General features: G+C 37.7%; 3 protein-coding genes across 4 annotated transcripts in view; all 3 read right to left on the reverse strand.

Moving 5' to 3' along the window:
• Nucleotides 1-23,626, reverse strand: part of LOC126757313 (calcium release-activated calcium channel protein 1) — a 165,862-nt gene that overhangs the window by 71,877 nt on the left and 70,359 nt on the right. Inside the window, exons 1-2 of one of the 2 annotated variants that reach the window (XM_050471112.1) lie at nt 22,596-22,664; nt 2,071-2,170 (exon numbers count right to left, since the gene is read on the reverse strand). Coding sequence is in view for 1 of the 2 variants with exons in the window: in XM_050471111.1 (XP_050327068.1) it covers nt 22,596-22,662 (67 nt within the window). In the remaining variant the exon portion in view is untranslated. Of the gene's footprint in view, nt 1-2,070; nt 2,171-22,595; nt 22,665-23,626 lie in introns of those variants that run through there. The other variant, XM_050471111.1, reaches the window with a different exon arrangement.
• LOC126757312 (alkaline phosphatase-like) lies at nt 4,990-6,800 on the reverse strand. Its single transcript, XM_050471109.1, has 4 exons — nt 6,722-6,800; nt 6,324-6,646; nt 5,236-6,253; nt 4,990-5,168 (listed from the first exon to the last, which is right to left on the reverse strand). Exons 1-4 carry the CDS (start codon nt 6,798-6,800, stop codon nt 4,990-4,992), a joined length of 1,599 nt encoding a protein of 532 aa, XP_050327066.1.
• On the reverse strand, nt 11,133-13,130 carry LOC126757311 (membrane-bound alkaline phosphatase-like). The gene is made up of 4 exons (XM_050471108.1): nt 12,964-13,130; nt 12,576-12,898; nt 11,501-12,515; nt 11,133-11,442 (listed from the first exon to the last, which is right to left on the reverse strand). The coding sequence occupies exons 1-4, from the start codon at nt 13,025-13,027 to the stop codon at nt 11,264-11,266; spliced, it is 1,581 nt and encodes a 526-aa protein (XP_050327065.1). The 5' UTR covers nt 13,028-13,130; the 3' UTR covers nt 11,133-11,263.

The raw sequence follows: 23,626 nt of genomic DNA on the forward strand, positions 1-23,626 counted from the left end.
TGAAGACGAGTTACCGAACCTAAAACAGGTTGTTACCGATCCACAAAATAATTTTGGATGACCATAAAGTGAAGTTGTTCGAGGTAGCAGACATCCTAAATACGAGTATTTGGGTATAAGAAAGCTCAGTGCGAAGCGGGTGCCTTGAGAGCTCACTTTCGACCAAAAACAATGACGAGTTGATGATTTGGAGTAATGTTTGGAGAAAGAAACATGGCTCCATCATTTTACTCCCAAGTCCACTAGACGGTCATCTGAGTGGACCGTAGACGTTGAATCTGCTCCAAATCGTGAACAAAACGCAACAGTCGGCTGGCAAGGTTATGGCGTCTGTATTTTGGGATGCGCATAGCATAAATTTCATTGACTGCATTGAAAAAGGAAGGTCCATCAACAGCAACTATAACATAGCGTTATTGGACCGTTTGAAGAACGTAATCCCCGAAAAACGGCCCCATTTGAAGAAAAAGAAGTGCTGTTTCACCAAGACAATACACTGTGGCACAAATGAGTGAAAACTATGGCAAAAATCCATGAATTGGGCTTCGAAATGCTTCCGCATCCAACGTTTTCTACAGATATGGCCCTAAGCAACTATTTCCTGCGCCCAGATCTCCAACAAAATGCTCGTTGGAAAGAAATTGTCGTCGAATGAAGAGGTGATCACCGAAACTGAGGACAATTTTGAAGCAAAGAACGAATCGTATTACGAAAATGTTATCGAAAAGTTGAAGGGTTGTTATAATTAATGTATCACCCTTGAAGGGAACTAAGTTGAATAAAAAAAAACGATTTTTTTCAGAAAAATTCCGGAAACTCTTCAAAGGACCTATTAAATAGTTGTCTTAAAATATGTGCAATTGTTGCATTTTTTTGTCAGTCCGGGTTGTATTTAACAGCTTGTAAATTTGCATCATTTTGCATATTAAGAAAGTGAGTAGGAATTGTTATTGAACGTCCTTGGCAAGCTGTCAATCATCGCCCCACTTCCTTAACAGTCAATAGCCGTTGATACGATTTAAAAGGAAATATGAAATTTCTTACTTTTTTACATACTTTCACGCCCACAGCCAACACATAAGGCATGCATGTATGCATTTTATTTAATTTTATAGCATTTTTATTTGCTCCGACTAAGCATGCATCTACTACACCCACACACACATAAACGTATGTACATATGTATATAGCTAAACTTGGCACAAAAAGTCGAACTCGACGCAGAGGGGCAGTTGCTCCGCATTCTCGGAGTGTTTGCTTGCATTTGTGTGCGTGTATGTGTGAGTGCATTAAATGCTCATAAAAGCTGCGATTTATGCAAATGTTTTTGTTATGGCACTTGGCCACTTTGCAACGGCTATGACCGGTTGAGTAGTCAGGCGAACGGACATATGGTCTGAGGTTGCGGTTGCATGCTGAAATATACCATATATATGTATGTGTGTATATGTGAATTGGGGTGGGTGTTGGGGTTGGTGTCGGGGTTGGTGTTGCTGAAGGTGTTGGTGGCGCATGCAAAAGAAACAGCAACTGGGTGCGAATTTGCGCGCGAATGTAAAACGGCAAACTTTTTAAAATCGAAAAGAAAAAACAAGAAAAACCAAAGTGTAAAAATGCACACTATTCAATTTTAAATTACACACAAACACACACACATATTTAGCTGAAATGTGCCTGCCTCATAGACAAGCAGCCAACCGGAAAATTATACAGAAGTGAGTAAATGCTCGGCATTGGCGGCCAAATCCCTGGTTATGCGGATTATTTATAATATATAAAAATTTATGTACATACATGTTAGTATATGCATGTATGTATGTGCATATATATTTATGTAAATGATTTTGAATTTTTCACATTAATGTTGAGCTTGGGATTTGTGATTTCTGCAGCACTTTTGCGTAAATATTGAATTCAAGTAAGCTTATGCAAATCGAATTACAGTTATGTTGGACAGAGATTGAAAAGGATTGGTAAGCAATAGTTATCTTCGTACTTTGAACTTTACACTTTTGTTATAAAAAAAATATATATTTATGATAATTTTTTTCTGATTTCATCAGCACTCACCTCGACATAAATGCTATCACTCTCAGTTGTTTGCTATTCTTAGGCTTTCACCTGCTAAACAAAATCTCTGCTTGGAAACAATGCATGTACAGTGCGCCCTCTGTAATGAAAGTAAAAAAACATAAACAATTTAACACAAATTTATGTGTGTTGGATTTTAGCATTAAACGATTAGCAATGCTTATACAAAAAGAGGGTCTCTCATCAGAGGCTGTTTTGATCTTTTCACTGGGGTGTTTTCTTACGTGGCGAGTCCCAAACCCAGCGCACAACTCTGGGGAGGGATGTTTCGACTTCTCTTTTACCTAGCCTACAAACGGATTTTTTGTTCGGCTACCCAGAAGATACTTGGTCTAAGACCGAAAGTCGTGATCTGCTTGAATCATATGTAAAAGAATCGCTTCTGGCCACTCACAAGTGAATGCCGCTCAGAGAACTTTCTTCACTTGCGTGAACTTCTAAACATGACTCCATACTCTGAGCATGCATTAGCTTCTTTGTAAAATATGGTCGAGCGAAAGTATGCCCAACGATTGGATTTTAAGTGTGCTTTGCCCAATCCTCAAAATGAGAGACCCCACAATCAACGCCACCATCAACTACCGTGGGATAAGTCTCCTCAACATCGCACATACAGTTCTAGAGAGCGTATTGTGTGAAGGACTGAAGCCCACCATCAACAAACCGATTGGATCTTATAAGTGTCGTTTAGATCAGGAAAATCTACAATCGACCAGATATTCACCATGCGTCAAAGCTTGGAAAGCCGCCTTCGACAGCCTATGGCCGCGATGTCTGAATTTGGTATCCCCGCAAAGATAATACGGCTTGTAAGCTAACGTTGAGCAACACCAACAGATCTGTCAGGATTTAGAAGGCTCTCCGAGCCGTACGATACCAAGCGAGGTTTCAGACAAGCAGACTCCCTATCATGTGACTTCTTCAATCTGCTGCTGGACAAAATAGAGTGTTCACCTGCTAGCGTACGCCGATGATATTGATATCATTGGACTCAACAACAGCTCCGTTTGTTCTGCTTTCCCCAGACTGGATTAGGAAGCAAAACAAATAGGTCTGTATGTGAACGAGGACAAGACGAAATATCTCCTGTCATCAAACAGTCGTCGCACTCGTGACTTGTCTCCCACGTCACTGTTGACAGTCATAACTTCGAAGATGTAGATAATTTCGTCTATTTTGGAATCATTATTAACATCAACAACAATGTCAGTCCCGAAATCCAACGCAGAATAACTATTGTCAAGAGGTGCTACTTCGAATTGAGTAGGCAAGTGAGAAGTAAAGTCCTCTCTCATCGAACAAAGCCCAAACTCTACAAGACCCTCATTATTCCCACTCTGCTATACGGTGCAGAGGCATGGACGATAACAACATGTGATGAGTCGGCTTAACGACTTTTATGATGATTGATTTATGATCCTATGCGCATTGGCAAAGGCGAATACCGCATTCGATGACTAAGTAATGTTGTCCGAATGGATGAAAATACTCCAGTTCTGAGAGTATTCGACGCAGTACCCGCCGGGGGAAGCAGAGAATTTCCTTTTCCACGACGTGAAGGTCCTGGCTACACTTGGAATCTTCAATTGGCACCTAACAGCGAAAAGGTAGAACGTCTGGCGTGCTGTTATAGACACGGCTGAAACCGCGTATGCGATGTGTACGCCAATAAAGAAGAAGAAGGTTTTAACTACCCACCAGCAAATTGGCATGACACATGCCATGGAGTTCCTGTCAATACCCCTCCCTGCTAATTCTCTGATCTTTGGGCAGCAGCTCCTTTATGGTGTGGAGACCAATGAAAACTTCAGGTCTTACCATATTGGTGTATGCGGCGGAGCGGGCAAGCTCATCTGAAAGTGCATTCCCGGCTATACCTTTGTGACCCTAGAGGTGCATATAGCTGTCAATTAACTGTCATGAATGTATGTCCTCGGTTTCTGCCTATGTGCCTCCGTTTGCATATCTTCATCCATTTACGCCAGCTTTCTATGAATCCCATGAGTTTGAGTAATAATCTTGATTGGTTTCTAAGCTTGTGCCAAAGCGAAATTTGGCATGATAAAAGTGCCAACCTCACTGAATACGCTGATAAAATCTGACACAAATCCGTAAACCAACATGGTCGTCACGAGCTGTCAAAATCACGTCATCCCTATTGGTAGGCGCTGTATGCACTTACAGTTCCCGCAAGCTCGCGATAAGCATAAATATAGTGCAGATGTACTAACAACATCTCTGTTCAACCCCCAGGATCGCACCGAGTATGAATGAAAAGATTATATTTATGCATATGAAATGAGTTCTGTGTATCAAGTGTTTACAGTATTTAAATAAAACAAGTATAATAAACTTCCTGTTTTGCATTATGTATGCTCTAAACTTTATCTGAAATTCTTTTATCATCAGCTAAGCGTTTTATAATGGTTTGCCTACGGGAGCTGGGTAGATATCACGTAAACACGTGAATTGTATAGCGTGAGCAAAAAACCTAAAGTTGCTTATTTTTATGTTAGTTGAAGCTTGAAAATTTTCTTTTTATTAGTGTGATAATAAGTAACGGTTTTGCCAATGTTATCTGGTTAACTTGTTATGTCCCAAATCTGCTGAAGCTGAGATTAAGAAACCCATAAATTATTGTAAATAAATTGGGTCACCAAAAGGCCACTCCAAGGCGCTAACGGTTAATAAATAAAATTACAATTGATGCAAATTAAAAAGATTTATTTGAGACGAAATATTTTCGAACACATAACTGTGTAAAATTCCAAAAATAAAACTAAATTATTGAGCTTTTAATAATAGGCCACACTGGACGCACTTTTAAGGACGGCAGTTTTCTTTTCACAATCTAAGGACGGCTGGGCGATAGCAAATCAGGGACAACAACTCAATGATCTAATCACAGCACTTAGCGCCATCACCGATACAGGCAGCATATGCCATCAGATGGGGAAGTGTGTTTTGTTGCAAGTGGCCAGTGAAGAGATGAGCATGTGGACCGGAAGCCCAGACACCTACATCATCACCGGCATGATTGCCCATCGAGGACTTGATATAACTTGGGTATAGAAAGTCTATAAGAAAGATTGGCGAGATGATTACACCTTCAAATAAGCGAATTAGAAAGATGCCTTGACATACCTGGATCGCCGCCAAATTCTCCGTACAACTCTCTACGATTGCCATGCTCATCCAAGTATTGTTCAGGACCAATAGCATAATTGAGAGTAGCATAGCTAACGCCATTGGAGTCGACACCCATATTATTCAAACCTAAAATATCATTGCCACGTTCTGGATAACCGGAAATGCTGAGTGGATGGGCGTGATCCGCTGTGACAACGATGAGAGTATCTTCGGGATCTGTCATATTACGCGCCAACTCCACAGCCTTTGAAAGTTCTAAAGTCTCATCAAGACTGAGGCCGGGCATATTTGCGTGATTACCATAATCGATGAGACCACCCTCAATGAATACGAAGTAACCATTATCGTTCTTACGCAAAAACTTGATTGCCGTTTCGGTCATTTCGGCCAAGGTGGGCTCACTTTCGGTAGCATGATGATGATAATTCATCAATTTCGATTGGAAGATACCCAAAACGCTGGTGGTCTTTTCAATATTGATAGCGTTCATCTGTTTGCGACTGCTGACGAAGACGCCACCATCGTGACGGCGTTGCCATTCGGAGAGCAAATTCTTACCATCCGAACGTTCACCGGGCTTACCGAATGGATCGATCATGGTTTTGGGTAAAAATTTACCAATACCACCACCCATTAATAAATCCAATTTACGTCCCGGTTCTTCAGTAACCAACTGTGTGGCAATATCGATGCAATCCGATGTGTAATCGTCGCCGAGGTAGGTGCGTACATCGCTATCGCACTCCCACAAACGATTCGAGACGTGCGCATAACCGCCACTGGGACTGGCATGTGTCAACGTGGTTGTAGTGATGAAACCTGTAGACTTACCAGCTGCCTGTGCCCAATCGTAGAGTGATGTAAGATCATTAGCTGGATCCATGGATGCTTTACAGTCATTGAAGTCGACATTTGGGCTAACGCCCAAGAAAAGAATATTAGTCTTAACGCCTGTGAGGTAAGCGGTCGAGGTGCATGCCGAATCAGGTACTTGGGCGTTAGTACAGTAAGTCTACGGAGTTATACATATTACCTCATTAGTACTTAATAGATGACATACACGATATTTCTCTACTACTCACTCTGCTCAAGCCGGTGTAGGGGAATTTTTCAAAGCTTAGTTGCGATTCCTCACCCGGTTTACCTTCGCGTTGTCCCTTCAGTATACGTGCCGCAGCCACTGTGGTCAGTGGCATGCCATCACCGAGAAAGAAAATCACATTCTTGGCTTTGTTGGTATTTAGCTTGTTGCTTAGGCGTTTCTGCAGCTCCTCATTCGCCGATTTGCGCCAAAAATTCGGATCGAGTTCTTCTTTGGGCACTTTCTCATTGGTTTGCGGCATGCCTAAACCGGTAAATAGGATACGACTGTTGCCCGAAAATGCTTCCGGTACGTGCACATCAGCTAGACAATTTTATATAATTTTTTCCAAATTAATTTAAGTTAAAAACTTTATTAGTACAAGGTTCGCAAGCTTACTTGGCGGCTGACTGGCTAGCACCACGCCCACAATCGCGAGGACGAGAACGGTGCTCACCCTGATGCTGGCGTGCAACATTTTATGAAGACTTATTTTTAATTTAAAGCGAAACGTTATGTATGGATCTGGTGGTCAGACTCATCTGATTTGACCGCAAGCACTGATTCCAAGAAAACAGCCCACAGCTTTTATATTTTCATAAGTTAGCATGGGGAATAGCATTGCTGACGCTTGTGAAGCTAAAATCTTGCGCTTATCTTTATGATCTGTGCTTTTTTTTACTTTCGGTTGAGTTTTTTCTGCATTTGGAAAAACTTAAAGTGCCAAAATATATATAGATATGGATACGCACATATACACCTACGGAATTTATCACTGCTTTCGTTTGAACGTTAATCCCTACCACGCGTTGTTCAAATATCTTTATACCCTGAACAAGGTATATTTAGTTTGCCACGAAGTTTGTAACTCTTAAGTAGAAGGAAACGTCGGAGATCCTATGAAATATATATATTTGATCAGCGTAAAGAGGTGATTTGCTTTAGTCATGTCCGTCTGTCCATATATCTGTTTGCAGATGCGAAAACTAATCCCTTAGTTTGCAAGTTATCGATCTGAAATTTTGCACACAACCCTTTTCTCTCCAAGAAGCTGCTCATTTGTCTGAATCGCCGATACCAACTACATTAGGGGATTTGCGAATCGACCGATTTAATTGTAATGAAATATATCCATTGAACTAAGATAACCTTCATATTAAATGATACAATATAGTCAGCTTAAAGAGCCACCAGGGGACGAAAATCATTATATTTTTATTATAAACTTTTCGAACGCTTCATTTATTTTCTCACTCTTTCTTTACTCTCAGAGCTGGAGTATTTTCATCCATCCCGACAACGTGACCTCGCAGGCGTAGCCGCTATCTTTTAATTCGTTGAACTATGTCAATGTCGCCATATATGACGTACAGTCATCGTTCAACCGATAGGTACAATCGACGGTACTCGCCGTTGCCAATACGCAAAGGAACATATGGTAAATCTTCCGAAAAAGCTTCTCTCGAACACTCCTAAGACCGACTCATCAGATGATGTCATTGTGTATGTCTCCGCACCATAAAGCAGTACGGGAGTGATGAGGGATTTGTACAGTTTGGTCTTTGTTCAACTGTAGAGGAATTTACTTCTCAATTGCCGACTCAGTCCGAAGTAGCACCTGTTGGCAAAAGTTATTCTGCACTGGATTTCGAAGCTGACGTTGTTGTTGGTGTTGATGCTGGTTCCAAGATAGACGAAATTATCTACGACTTTGCAGTTATGACTGTCAATAGTGATGAGGTAGTCAAGTCAAGTCGACGACAGTTTGTTTGATGACAGGAGATATTTCGTCTTGATATCAATATCATCGGTACGCCGCGGCGTACGCTAGTAGCTTCATCTATTCTATTTAGATCTGCAGCTTGAATTATTTTCTCAAAGAGTACATTGAAGAAGTCGTACGATAAGGAATCGCCTTGACTGAAACCTCGTTTGGTATCCAACGACTCGAAGAGGTTCTTCCCGCTCTTGCCGGAGCTTTTAGCATTGCTCAACGCCAGTTTACACAGCCGTATCAGTTTTGTGGGGATAACAAATTCAGACAAAGCGGCTTTTTTTCGAGCTGTCAAAAGCGGATTTGAAATCGACGAAGAAGTGGCGTTTTGTTTCCCTCTTCAACTCGCGGTATCTATCCCATCCCGCCAGAGTTGTGTTAACGTTGCGAGTTAGGCAGTCTGTTTTCTCTCCACCGCGAAAAGGCAGCTGTACGTAAAGAGCTTGCTGATGAGTGCTCTCAGAGAGCATTTGGAGACGTTTCATCGAGGAGGTTGAATTTAACCTTAGGGTTAAAGTCGCCAAGCACGATTTTCGCATCGCACCTTCCTAATTAAGGGACCAGACATTCGAGATGCATGCCCATAAATCGTAATCCTTAAAACTTATGCAATGGTCGTCATCAAAATTGTTCTGTCCAAATTATAATTATATTATTAGTTATATAGAGGATAGATCAAGTTTTCTCTTATGAATAGAACACGCTCTCTTATTTTAGGTCGGATAACTCACATATTGGCCGATATTTGCGGTACAAAGTCACCCCGAAGTTTGAAATTCCTTATAATTATTGAGTATATGGGGGCTAAGGGAAGTATAAGTCTGCTTTAACCAATTCTTGACATACAGACGTACCACTATAATAGAAGAATTATCCCTAATTTCGGGTGTATATATCACAAATTGACCGACATTTTCGATCAAAAGTCAACTATAGGTACCGGAGTCTAAATATTCGATACCTATGGGCTTGAACAGTTTTTGTTGGATTTCAACAATTGTTTGTTTGTTTGTTTTGTCGTAATCTTGTATTAACCATCTCGGGAATGTTTATTAACACAGGAAGCTTTCTTACTCACACTCAACGCAAATAAAGTTGAGTGCAAATTCATAGCTGCTTTACATTTTGTAACAGCCTCTGAGCATCTTTTGAAAATGCCGAATTTCTTCAACGGTCAGTAAAAGGGAAAGCTTTTATAAAAGCTTTTTGTAGATCACAAAAATTAAACTGTTCATAACAAGTGGTCTGATATGCGTATAAAGTATACTCTTAACCCATGTTTGTCTTAATTAAATACGGAATATAAAAGTTTCTGAATTTGCTTTAGGACGAAGGCTTTAGCGACTAATATAAACCTATTAAAAAAGAAAACACGTTAACTTCAGTAGCATCGTAGCTAAAGGGTGATCCATTACGAGGTTCCCTACTCTTTTAAAGAAATAACAAAGAAACTTTAATTTTAATAGGGATTGTTTATTATCATTCGAAATAAGATTCCTTGGCATTTATTTTTGGAAGATTACCTCTTTTAAATGTTGGACATGGCTATGTCTCAGATGGTCCATCCATTTGGACCAATTTTTAATGACTCGTTCGAAAATATCGACAGGTAACTGGCGAATGAAATGCGTGATGTTTTGCCTCAAGGCCTGAGTCGAAGCGAAATTGTCCGCATAGACTTTAAACTTTAATATCCCCACATTAAAAAAGTTTAACGTTACCCATTTGGCGGCCAATCGACCGACCTAAAACGTGAAATTATCTGCACACCGAAGTGTTTTCTCGAAGGCTCGAAGCTATTACATCATCTATTGGGTACGAGTACTCGTTTTCCAGAATCAGACATACGGATTTTTGTGGTCTGGGAGATTCGTCAGTAAAGGGCTTATCCGGAAAGTAATAGGACTGAATTTCTTCCGCCGCGACTGTACTTCGGAGCGTGCGCGCACCGTCTGGATTCGGTAGAGGGCGTTCCTTGCTAACGAGCGAGCACTGGTCAGTTGTCTCCGAGCACCTGGAGAGTCAGGACAAACATTTTCGTGCGACGTGCTTCTGTTTTGTTAGAGCAGAGGTACGCGATTAAATTCTGTGTGAAACTCGGTAAATCTGCTACAGAGACGTTTGATATGATCAAGCAGGCTTACCCTGATGTTGCTTTAGCAAGAAATGGTGTGTTTCGGTGGCGCCAGGCCTTTTTGGAGGGCCGGGAAGAGGTCGCTGATGAATGAGCAAATTCAAAGTGAAAACGATGCTCATTGTCTTTTTTGATATCACCAACATCAATTTGTTGCTCCTGGACAAACCGTCAACGCCAAGTTTTACGTGCAAGTCCTCAAGAGACTCAAACAAAGGGTCATTGGGTCCGACAAGACATCGCAACTGACTGGAAGTTGCACCACAATAACGCCCCGGCTCACACCGCCCTTCTTGTGAACAGCTACCTAACCAAGGCCGGCATACCAACGCTTCCACAGCCGCCGTACAGGTCAGATGTGGCCCCCGGACTTTCTTGTTTCCTTGCCTGAAAAGGCCGATGAAAGGGGATCCACGCAGCATGCACCTTGGCTCTCAAGGTTATTCCGGAGAATGCCTTCCGTGACGCCTTCAATGTTCGGAAATTGCGCTGGCAGCGCTGAAAGATTTTAAAGAATTGTAACGATTGGTTAAATAATTTTTTTGAGCCGACTCAGTCCTATTATTTTCCGGACAAACACTGTAAGTCAAATTGGACTGTAATTCTGAATCAGGCATTACAGAAAATCTGGCGATTCGATTTAATGAGCAAGTGCTGAAATCTAGAGATCTGCCTACATCATTTCAGAACCAAGAACTGCACGGTAACCCAAGGTAAGAGCTGTCGGGCAATAAATTTTTATATTTATATTAGTACTGAGTTGACAAGCCTCTACTAAAGCCAAAGAAATGTTACTTTTTAATCTCTTTATTTAAATATACATATGTACAAGTCACCGAGTCTTATCTACACCTGACAGAATTAGCATGCTTAGCACTAAATTGGCTAGCGATTATGCGAGTTTTTAGTCGGATTATCATAAATGGACGTTTGTTGCTTTTAAAATGCTTTGTATGTATGTATTTCAATATGTTAATATATGTTTTTTTTTACAGAGGACGGACATACTGAAAACGACTCGGTTGCTTAGCGTTTAATCGCAAGCTTTAGCGCCGTCACCAATACAGGCGGCATAAGCCATAATATGTGGCAGAGTATTCTGTTGGAGTACACCACGGAAGAGATGCTCCCAGGGGCCGGAAGCGAATACGCCTACATCATCACCACCATGCACACCATCGTTAGCGCTAATGTAACTGGGGAAGATGAAATCTGCCAAAATAAAAATCACATTCAGTTCATTTCACAAAAGCTTCAATGTATTGCTAACCTGGATCACCGAATTGACCTTCCAATTCGATGCGATTGCCATATTCATCCAGGTATTGCTGAGGACCAGCTGCATAATTGAGCGTGGCATAATGTACGCCGCTCTTGTCATAGCCGATCTTGTTGATATTCAAAATATCATTGCCACGTTCGGGATAACCGGAGATGCTGAGTGGATGGGCGTGATCAGATGTGACAACAATGAGCGTATCTTCGGGATCTGTCAAATTACGCGCCAACTCGATAGCTTTTGCAAATTCTAAAGTCTCATCAAGACTGAGGCCGGGCTTATTTGCGTGATTGCCATAATCGATGAGGCCACCCTCAATGAATACGAAGTAACCATTATCGTTCTTACGCAAAAACTTGATTGCCGTTTCGGTCATTTCGGCTAGGGTTGGCTCACTTTCGGTAGCATGAAGATGGTAATTCATCAATTTCGATTGGAAGATACCCAAAACGCTGGTGGCTTTTTCAATATTGATTGCATTCATCTGTTTGCGACTGCTGACGAAGACGCCACCATCGTGACGGCGTTGCCATTCGGAGAGCAAATTCTTACCATCCGAACGTTCACCGGCATTACCGAATGGATCGATCATGGTTTTGGGTAAAAATTTACCAATACCACCACCCATTATGAAATCCAGTTTACGTCCCGGTTCTTCAGTAATCAACTGTGTGGCAATATCGATACAATCCGATGTGTAATCGTCGCCGAGATAGGTGCGTACATCGGTATCGCACTCCCACATACGATTGGCGACGTGCGCATAACCGCCACTGGGACTGGCATGTGTCAACGAGGTTGTAGTGACGAAACCGGTAGACTTACCAGCTGCCTGTGCCCAATCGTAGAGAGATGTAAGATCATTAGCCGGATCCATAGATCCCTCACAGTCGTTATAGTTCACACTTGGGCCAATACCCAATGACAGAATATTGGTTTTAACGCCTGCGAGGTAAGCGGTCGATGTACACGCCGAATCAGGTACTTGAGCATTAGCACAATAGGTCTAAAGACATAAGTTATTGAATAAAATAAATTTTCATTTATGTCTTTGCTGAAAACTCACTCTGCTCAAGCCGGTGTAGGGAAATTTTTCAAAGCTCAGCTGTGACTCCTCACCCGTTTTACCTTCGCGCTGTCCCTTGAGTATACGCGCCGAGGTAACCGTGGTTAGCGACATGCCATCACCAAGGAAAAAGATGATATTCTTTGCTTTGTTGGTATTTGGGTTGTCGGCCAGACGTTTCTTAATTTCATCATTCGCCGATTTACGCCAAAAGTTCGGGTCGAGTTCCTCCACGGGGACAGCGGAATTGTCAGTAACCATACCGCTAGCCAACATATTTGCACGTGATTGTGTTGACCTGCGGAAGAAGTCGTGAGGATCCACTATTGTGTGTGGCATGTGTTAATCGAAAACTCATTGGAGATTAATGCAACTCTAACTGACTTACCATCGGCCTTTGCTGTGACCATCAGTGTCAGAAGGATAATGAGACTTGTTGCGAACTTCATCATTTTATCAAGGGTGGTCCTTCTTCGTTGACTGAATTTTGTCGATCTAGAATGTATTGTCTTTTTAGCTTACTGTAGCTTGCTTAGCTGGGTGACTAGCACTGATTTGTCACAATTTCGTCACTTCAATTTATAGTAAGAGAAATCTGCTGAAATATTCAACACGTGATGAACGTGATAAACGTTTTTTGCATTAGAAAGTATTTAGTCATCTCTGCCACATGTACTACATACATATTTGTTAATGTTTTATGTAGTTGCTTCTGGTGCATTAGTCCTTAAGGTGTAAATAGACTGTGCGAATTGAAATGCTTGCAGTATGAGCAACTATATAAGCCACGAAACAAAAAAAAAAAATGCTCTTTACAGCAATTTCTCTTTTTTCATTTTGCTTGTTTCAACAAATCATTTTCTATTTTTGTTTATTCTTTTCACGTACACTTTCGCACAAAATACTTCTCACAAAATACTTCTCACTTTCCGAAAGCACTTTACTTGTTAAGATTAGGCGCATCTTTATTCGTCATGAATCAGCTAATTTGTATTATTTTTGGCATAAAAAGATCAGATTTAGCAAGCTTTATTCAAATTGCTACATATAAGACTCATCATGTAGATAATAAAGTCCAGGTTAACCCATGTATGACTAATATTTTTCAACGTTAACTTTCTACCTTCTGATCAAGTTTAACCCAAATTGAAAAACAACTATTTTTTATAAAAAAAATGTATTAACACCTTCGAAATAGAGATTCTCATCTTACTTCAGTATATTCAGTTTAGGTTTTTTCGATTTGGGCTCATTTTTGAAGCTCTTTTCGCTGGATTGGTGGACAGTTTTGACCTAGTAATGATGCGTTCGATGAATTAAGGGACCTCAGCTACGTTTTCAAGCATATCTCTACTTGTCGCTTTTGCAAAAGATTCAGATTTTTTGGTTGTACCAATCTAGGAAACGAGCGCAGTTTATGTGGGCCGGCTCAAATTTGATCAGATAACATATATTTATTCTAATCAAAAATCTAAGTAATAAAGGAACATATAACTATTTTATAAAATTTTTGGTATTTTCGGTAGTCCGGGTTAAATTTGATCAGATGTCATATGTTTACTATAATCAAAAATCAAAGTAATAAAGGAATATAAAACTGTTTTAGAAAGTGTTTGGTATTTTCGGTAGTCCGGGTCAAATTTGATCAGATAACATATATTTTTTTAAACAAAATTTTAAGTAATAGAGGAGCAGAGAACTGTTTTAGAAAAATTTTGGTATTTTCGGTAATCCGGGTCAAATTTGATCAGATAACATATATTTTTATAAGCAAAATTTTAAGTAATAGAGGAACAGAGAACTGTTTTAGAAAATTTTTGGTGTTTTCGGTTTGTTGTTCACTTTGGTGAGATCTTCTTTTTGACATCTTTATTTCGAAACACTTGCTCAGAATATTTTTATTAAAATGCAAACCTTCGTTTAGCTCGATTACGATCGGACTTTAGTCAAATATTTTTCTCTTTAGCATTCCATTCTATAAATTTTTTTTCAAATAGAGGTCTTTCATTTCTCATCTCTCGTTATAATTTCGAAGAATACACTTTTTTGAAAAAAAAAATGTAGTATAGTTTGAGTTATTAATAGTAAGTTTATTCTCTTACTACAATTTTGAAACGAATTATACAATTTTTTCTATTGGAATCATCACCTGAATGGGTTAATGCTATAATTTAATTTTGATAACACGTTTATGATAAAGATTAAGCCGTTAATCGACACGTTTTGGCTGCTTTTATTTCCACCACGAGATCTGTAGATGAAGATCTAGCTACATAAGCATGTATTTGCAGTTTATATGTTAATTAGATTTAACTCATAAAAGAAAGAGTTAAAAAAGAGGGAGTAATTTAATAAATAAAAAAAAAACACTTTTATCTATATATGTATGTGTGCTGGATGCGGCCGCAACACTATATACTAGATGCGTTTTTGCACGATTTTACCAGAAAACAAATCCAACTCACGATTTCCGCTAAAACTATATTAAAACATCGAGTCAAATATCCAACAACGGGAACCGACTTAGACATAGCTCTTGGCATTCTGTTCTTTTGCCATCGACAAGCGCTATGTCAGGCTCATAACTCGAAAAACTGTTCGCACAAAACTTTTCATTTACACTATTTTCAAGATACACTGAATATGACTGAAGTCATATGAATTTCGCACCCTTTTTATATAACCGTTTACATTTCATTTCTCTTTGCTCGCATTCAGAGTCCCAAGTGATAACTCTATCAGTTAAGGAGATATCAACACCGTTTTTCTCAACCTTGTATTTAAGTTTGATTTCAGAGTAAGAATTTTTTATCGCTAATAGGCGCAGTGGTTGAGGCCTCTCGAATTCTCCGGCCCACTGTAAGCTTCTTTAGATAAGCTGGTATTTACTTTCCTATTTTCGTTTCGGTCCCAAAAAAAATAAACTGAAAAAGTCCAACAATTAAAAATATCTTTTGCTTTATTATTAACAAACACACATTTCGCGTACATTATATAATGCTACTTATATACAGAGTACTTAAATAGCGTCTCTAATACGGGTGTCAACCACCACTTTTCGTGCGTAAAGTTATAATGTAAGCTAATGGTTTTGGGGATCACTTAAAGACGTAGGTGTTTCAGTTAGTTTCGTGGGTATATACACATATGTATAGTTTTAGCATGGAGTTGCCAGCTGTATATTATATTTTTTGTAAGAGACTACCAATATTTTGCTACGGAGTATAAGTTATACCATATAGTATGTTGTATGTTTAGTTGCCAGTAAGATCTCTAACAATTAATCCTTGATTCTCAATCACCAATTCCTTCATTTTATTAACATACTGATCATCAGTTGATTCTGATGGCTGACAAATGGGCTTACTCGCCAAATATTCTTGGCGCCTAAGGAGGGTTGGTTTTGTAGATGGGCAGCACCGGATCGTTGCCACGACTAAAAATCTCCATTAAACGAAAACATATAAATACATAACTGAATTTTATAAGGGCATCACAGTAGCGAGGGACAACTATGGAATACAATTTTTAAAAAATGGGCGTGGTTCCGCCCTCTAAATGGTTAAATGGACATATCTTCCAAGCCACCAAAACTGTCTTAAGCACTGGACGTGGCACTGCTCACCTTTAGGAGACATCTAAGTGCTCAGGAACTTCCCGATCAATTCTTAGCAAATTTGATATTTCAGGTTTCTCTAAAACTCCTATCATTCACCTTCAAAATGGGTGAAATCCGACTATAACTACGCGCCTACCTTCCATAAAACACAACTTTAAATTTCATTTCATTCTTTCACTTTCAGTATACAAATCGAAATAATGAACGAATTTATCAGAATAAAACTTGGCACAGGTAGTGCCCTAAAGGTATTTAATCTTGTGTTTAACGAACATATTGCACTTCTAGGACGGAAATTCGGTTAGAATATGGGTAAAATTGGGTTTTGCATGTGTTTGAACCATTTTTCGACTCTGATTGAGGTATCTGCAAAGCAAACGTTCTGAACGTAGAATCCGCCTCTTCAGCTGGACAAAAACGTTGACCTATTAGCTTATAGTTTGCGTACGGAAATAAAAAAAAGTCATTCGGTCTCATATTAAGACTATACGGTGGATGACTTATCAAATTGTAGGTCTGAGTGCTTAAAACTAGTAAAATTGTTTCAGCCGATGTTTGAAGGCTCGCATTACCTTGGTGAAAAGTGATCCGTCTACGGCGGTTGGTTTGCCTAATTTTTGGAAGGACAAATGGCAAACGAATGATTGTGTACCACTCAGAATTTACTGTTCTGCTTTGTTCTAGTAGTATGGTTGAGATATGTTCGGTTGTTCCAAAAAAACAGGCAATCATTTGCTTGGATTCGGCTCAACTTGAAATACACAGACAGAGGTATGCTCTTTATTTTCGCGCATACCCGTAAATCCACGTTTCATCATCTATAAAAGTTGGAAAAAAGTAATAGCTCAAAAATATTCGCGATTTAATTCCAATTTTGGCTCAGATGAATATTTCAAGTTACTGTAAACAACACAAGTCGAATGTCAAAACGTTTTGAGCATGTATATGTAGTAGCAAATATGTCAAACTTTTTGACCAAGTTGTCTGTTGTCAGTTTGCAATACTAGGGTTGCCAAGTCCCGAAATATAAAAGGCCACCTACCTAATCGTTTTCTAATAACAAAGTATCTACTTGCAAGTTAGGGTAAACAAGAAATGCATGCTTCCTACTTTTATTTAAATTATATACGTCGAAAAGTTATCTGGCAACACTGTACGTCTTTTTTAAACAATAGATAAGGTGCTAATGTTTGGTGAAAAAAGTTTAACGCCCGCCGCTATATCATATTTGTCTCCAACACTGCTTTCTGAGGCACTTGCCGATACTGTGAAATCTCGTTATGTAGAGACAAAATTATATCAAAACAAAGTATTGAAAATTTTTCGCATAAGCATTTTTAAAAGGCGAATTTGCAAGTAAAATACGTGCGAGTATTTGTTTTGTATATTTTCTGAAGTCCAGTTTTGAAACCGTTTAATTATATTAGTTGCAAGTAGATCTAAAAATATTTTAAACTTATATAAAAGTGAGTGCGCCATCGAAATAGAATTTAATGACTACGAAATTTATATACTACCTAACAGAATAATGTCGAGGTCTTACTGTACCCGTCTACACGTGTGACCTCGTAAATGTTTGGCGCAAAGCTTTCTGATAGAATTAGACATAAAGCGACGGTTTTGTTGATAAGCATAAAATTTATGTAAGGAGGCCAACGACTTTTAGAATATACTATGTAAAGGGCTTGGCAGAAAAGACTGTTTTTTTTATTTTATCTGTAATAAAAAGCACGAACCCAGCGACGACTGTCATTTCTCGCAATTGCTGATTGCGTAAAGTTGTTGGTGTGACCCCGCATTGTGCGATTTTCGACCTTGCCCACATGGCTATCGTTTCGTTCTCGCAAAGACCTTTTTTCCCTCTAGACTTCAGATGTCAAAGAAATGTGTTATTGAATGTCGAACCAGTTTGTGACATTTGACTCTTTAAAACGTTTTGTAGTTCTTTCTAGCCACGTTGTCTTTAACAAACTTCACGTTGAATACAGGCTACTAATAAGAAAATAATACCTTTTTGAGGATCTATATTGATTTCGAAGAGTCAGTTTGAAAGCTAGCTATGGTACATGTTCCAGTGGTTCGACCTGAACAATAGAGATTGAAGTATGACCTTGGACAGTAATGTCTTCAAAATTTCGTAAATATATCCAGATTTTGATCGTTCAGTTTGTATGCCATCCTATAGTGGGTTCCGAATAGTTTTTTTGGGAAAAAAAGGGCGTACTTGAAATTTTGGCTTGATATCTCAGAAACTGGGAGGTTAGTTGGCGTATATACAGACGGGCAGAAGAATAGACATACGGTCATGGCTAAATCGATTCAGCTAAAGTCCTCAGCTCAGCACTTATAATGGGTGCTCCTTTTTTGACATAATCAGCCTACTAAGCCTACAACTCGCAACACCCATCTTGAGACCCAGCACTTATTATTAGATAATATAGACCACGTCCAGCGCACATTACAGCAACCATAGCTGAGAGTGCTCACGAAGTACGTGGAGAGTTGATTTGGCACCGTTCAACAGCTTAACGCATTTTACGTCGAGATCATAAATTGAAAGCGTACCAAATACTGCTTACACAAGAACTGAAGCCGCTCGATCTTTTCAAGTGACATCGCTTCGCTTTATGGGCACTGGAAAAGTTCCAACAAGATAAACGTCAAATCCATATCCAAATCGAGCCATATTTTGTTCAACGATGCGTCCCATTCCTGGCTCAATGCGTATGTAAATAAGAAAAATTGCCGCATTTGGAACGAAGAGCAACTGGAAGAGATTAAAAAGCTGTCATTTCATTCAGAAAAAACAATGGTTTGGTGTGGTTGGTGGGCCGTTGGAATCATTAGTCCATATTTCTTCAAAAAATATGCCGGTGAGAACGTAACCGTCAATGGCGACAGTTATAGCGCCATGATAACCGACTATTTGATGTCTAAAATTGAAGCTCGTGATCTCGGCGACATTTGGTTTCAACAAGACGGTTGAGACATTTGGTTGACATTTGGTTGAGAGAACACTTCGGTGAGCAGATAATTTCATGTTTTGGACTAATCGATTAGCCACCAAGATCATGTGATATCACACGGTTAGACTTTTTCCTGTGCGGATATGTAAAGTGTGAGGTCTGTGAAGACAATCCCAAAATATTACCCGAGTCATTCGTAGTTACCAGTCGAATTGCTCGAAAGAATCATCGAAAATTGGACTCAACCGATCGACCATGTGAGACGTAGCCGCTGCTAACATTTGAAAGAGTTAATCTTCAAAAAATAAATGTCAAATTATGTTCTTTCGAATAATAGTGAACATTCCTCATTTGAAGTTTCTGTGTTTTTTCTTTATAAAAGTAGAAAACCTCGAATTGGATCACACTTTATATAATGCTGTGGGCCAATTGGGATTACTTTGTGATGGGCGACATAGATATTGAAGAATAAATTAAGAATTTCAAATTTATGAACCAAGTCTTACTATTTTTTACTCATAGTGATATCTCAAATTTGCCGATATTTCATATACACAAAAACGGCGATGCACTCTGTATCTATATTATAATTCACTGTAGCATAACTCAAATCTCTGGTAATAAAAAGATAGAAACAAAACAACTCAAATAATAGGGAGACATGTGAAATTCACGTGTCAAAGTATGCTCATTCTGACAGATCACCGAACAAGCGGCTGCGTGATAAAAAATTGAGATAACGATGATGATTGTCTAAAGATGAAATGCGCTCATGATATCAAAATAATCAGCACACACGTTTTATGGCAGCACATCTATGACTGGCGAGAAAGCTTCTTCTTATTTATAATGTTTTATAGAGGCCTAGACTTCAGCAGTGAGAGATCACACGACCAAGTAAGAGTATCAGTTATTACGTTATAATAGCTAAGTATTAGTTTAGTATAAAAGAGTTATGGGTCTAAGTATTCTCATGTATGTGTGTGTGGACGCACACAGACAGCACGAATGTCTGCACCGAGCAACAACAATTTACCCAATTCCCCTCAAATTCCCATAGAAACTGAAAATCAAGTACTTGACCGCCAGTAGTTGGGTAATCGGACTCCCTAACCGTTATTTGGCGTGCCAGCAGGCCGGCGGGTGGTTGCCAGCAAATATGCAAATTAATTGTCGTTATTAAAATTAATTTGAAATTCAAAGCTTGAATTAGCGTTTCATTTTATTTCCACGAGAAGACACTTGTGCAGAGAAAAATCGCATTTTAAATGCAGCAGCAATATGACGCAGACACACGCACACACAGACATGAACATATGCAGAGAAAAGTAAAAATATATAAATATATAAATTAAGTGGCAAACATATGGTGAATAAAGTAAAGCACTAAGCAACAGCTGTTATGGCGCATATGAAGTACACACTAACACTGGCATGCGGGAATGTGTGTGAGTGCATGCGGTTTGGTATGCACGAAGCACTGACAGTTGTATATATAGACAAGTGTTTGTCCATGTAGCTTGGTCGCTCTGTACTAATACGTATGTGGACTTCTTATGCACATTAGGGTGGACCTTACTAATCAATTCTAAATTTTTTTGGTTTCGGCATAATTAATTATTAGGAAAAATTTTTACCTAGGCTTATTGATACAAATATTATTTTTAGTGAGTTTTACAAACAAAACGGTGTTGCCATATATTAAGAATATGGTATATAGCATATAAATTAATTAAATATTAGAAAATTGTCCACATCATCGGATTTTTGTATGCATTTTTGTGGAAACTGTCAAAAAAAAACCGTGATGTTGCCATCTTTCTCAAAAAAATTAATTTATTACTTGAGTTATATATGTACATACATCTGTATGTAAATATTTAAGAAAATGTAGAAAATAATAAAATGCTTGTAAACAGCTTACTAAAAAATTTTATTTTAGTGCAGTGTTGCCACCTTATCCGAATTTTCTGCAGAAAGTAGTTACGAATAGATTAATTCCAATAAATGGCTCGAAGAAATTTAAAATTTTTTAAAGTAGAGTTGCCACCTTTTCAGATTTTTTTATGAAAGTAAATAAGTTAACTGGTACCTGTGAAATAAAATTAGAAATGTTAAAGACATTTCAAGCCAAAATTTTAAAGACAGAAGTCAATTGTATTATTTTGAATATACAGTTATAAAATAAATTATATTACAACATCTCAAATTAAAGATTTTTGAATATTAAAAATTATTCGAAATGTTGAAAACTTTTAAAGTAGTATTTAAAATGATAAAATTCTTGTAAAAAGCTTACTAACATTAGAGTAGAGTTGCCACCTTATCGAAATTTTCACCAGAAAGTAGTTACTAGTGGGTTGAAAACATAAAGTTTCAATAAATAGCTAAAAAAACTCAAAAATTTATTTAAATAGTGTTGCCACCTTTTCAGAATTTTTATGAAAGTAATTTAGTAAGCTGGTACTTGAAAATTAAGCCTTATTGGAAATGTAAAAGATATTTCAAAGTAGAATTTAAAAGATAGAAGTCAGCTATATGTATGTATAGTATATTATATTAAATATAAATATTTACGAATAGGTTAAAAGTGATAAAATGCTCGTAAATAGGTTCCTAACATTCATTTTTATTTTAGAATAGAGTTACCACCTTATCGGAAAGTAGTTACAAAGAGGTTGAAAATATAAAAAAAAAATTAAAAATTTTTTTAAGTAGTGTTGCCACCTTTGCAGATTTTTTTTTTAATTCGAAAATAGTTAGCTGTTCCATAGTCAGTTGCTGCTGTATCCAAATTCAACATAACCTCACTTACCACATATTTTATGAAATTTTAATTGAGAAGACTTCCCATGTTACCCTAATGTGCATACATAGCTTTACTACTAGACCTACATATACATATGTACATATACGTTCTAAGTAAGCAATGCTTCGACAAATCTATTTAAATTGAGAATTTCAGTTAAAGAGTAAAGTTTTGACACTGCTGCCGGCACGTCGTTTGCGGATTCGAGGCAAATAATGTTGAGAAAATTGGAAAACTCGCTGCAAGACTCGTTCGACTGCAGTTGGGAAGCAGAGGGTAAACATTTGCGCATAGGGTAAACACTGATGTTGACTATTAAACCCAACTGCATATATGTATTTGGATTAAGATGTTGTAGGGTGGATGTTGACACCGCAATGTGGTGTTCTAGAAAGCACATCTGGACGAAGTCAATTAAAAATAAAATGGTGTATTAAAACCGCTTTACGTGTTAAAGAGAAATGTGGGCGCTCTTAGCCAGTGACACCCAATTTCCATTTAAAGAAGACAAATACTGGAAATGGCTATGGATGATACAAGTGTGTAGAATTTGTATGTGAAAATATTAAACAAAATGATTGTAACTGTTATAATAACGGATAATAATATATTTTTGTTGTACTCACCGCTTGCTTTTGTAATTCATGTGAGTCCATGAAGCTTTTAACACTTTCATTTGCAGATGTAATACAACTGAAAAATAAGATGTAAATATTGTTATAACAATATATAATAAAAAGCATTGAGTCTAGCTAAAGTAGTTCTCAAATCAAATAATTAATTAAATTAAAATTTTAGTTTGATTTTATTGGTGGTTGTCACGCCATACAAATCTTTGTAAAAAAAAACTAATTGTTTCAAACAGGTGGCAATAATTTCCAAAAATAGTCACTAAATATAAACAATATTATTAAAATAAATCTGTTTTTTATTGAAATTTTTTTTTTAATTTATTTTAAGTAAAAATTGCAAACAGCTGGCAATAATTTTCAAAACTAATAATTAAATAAAAAAACTCAAAAACATGTCTGGGTTTGATTGTGAAATGTTTTCTCTTGAATTTATTTGAATTGAAACTTTCAAAAAGGTGGCAATAATTCCCAAAAATAATTACTAATTATAAACACGATTACAAAATTATATCTGGTTTGATTGTGAGATTTTATATAAATGTATTTCAATTAAAAATTTTAAACATGTGGCAACAATTCCCAAAAATAATAACTAAAAATCAAAAATAATAACTAATTAATAAGAAGAAAGTTATTAAAATAAAACTGGTTTGGATTGTAAGATTTTTTCTAAATGTATTTGAATTAAAACAGGTGGCAACTATTTCCGAAAATTATAACAAAATAAAAAAAAATTATATCTGGTTTTGATTGTGAGATTTTATTTAAATGTATTTCAATTAAAAATTTAAACAGGTGGCAACAATTCCCAAAAATAATAACTAAAAATCAAAAATAATAACTAATTAATAAGAAGAAAGTTATTAAAATAAAAGTGGTTTAGATTGTAGGATTTTTTCTAAATGTATTTGAATTAAAACAGGTGGCAACTATTTCCGAAAATTATAACAAAATAAAAACAAAATTATATAATTATATCAGGTTTTAATTGTGGGATTTTATTTAAATTTATTTCAGTTAAAAAT

The sequence above is a fragment of the Bactrocera neohumeralis genome, chromosome 4, assembly GCF_024586455.1.
Source record: "Bactrocera neohumeralis isolate Rockhampton chromosome 4, APGP_CSIRO_Bneo_wtdbg2-racon-allhic-juicebox.fasta_v2, whole genome shotgun sequence".
NCBI classification, from domain to species: domain Eukaryota; kingdom Metazoa; phylum Arthropoda; class Insecta; order Diptera; family Tephritidae; genus Bactrocera; species Bactrocera neohumeralis.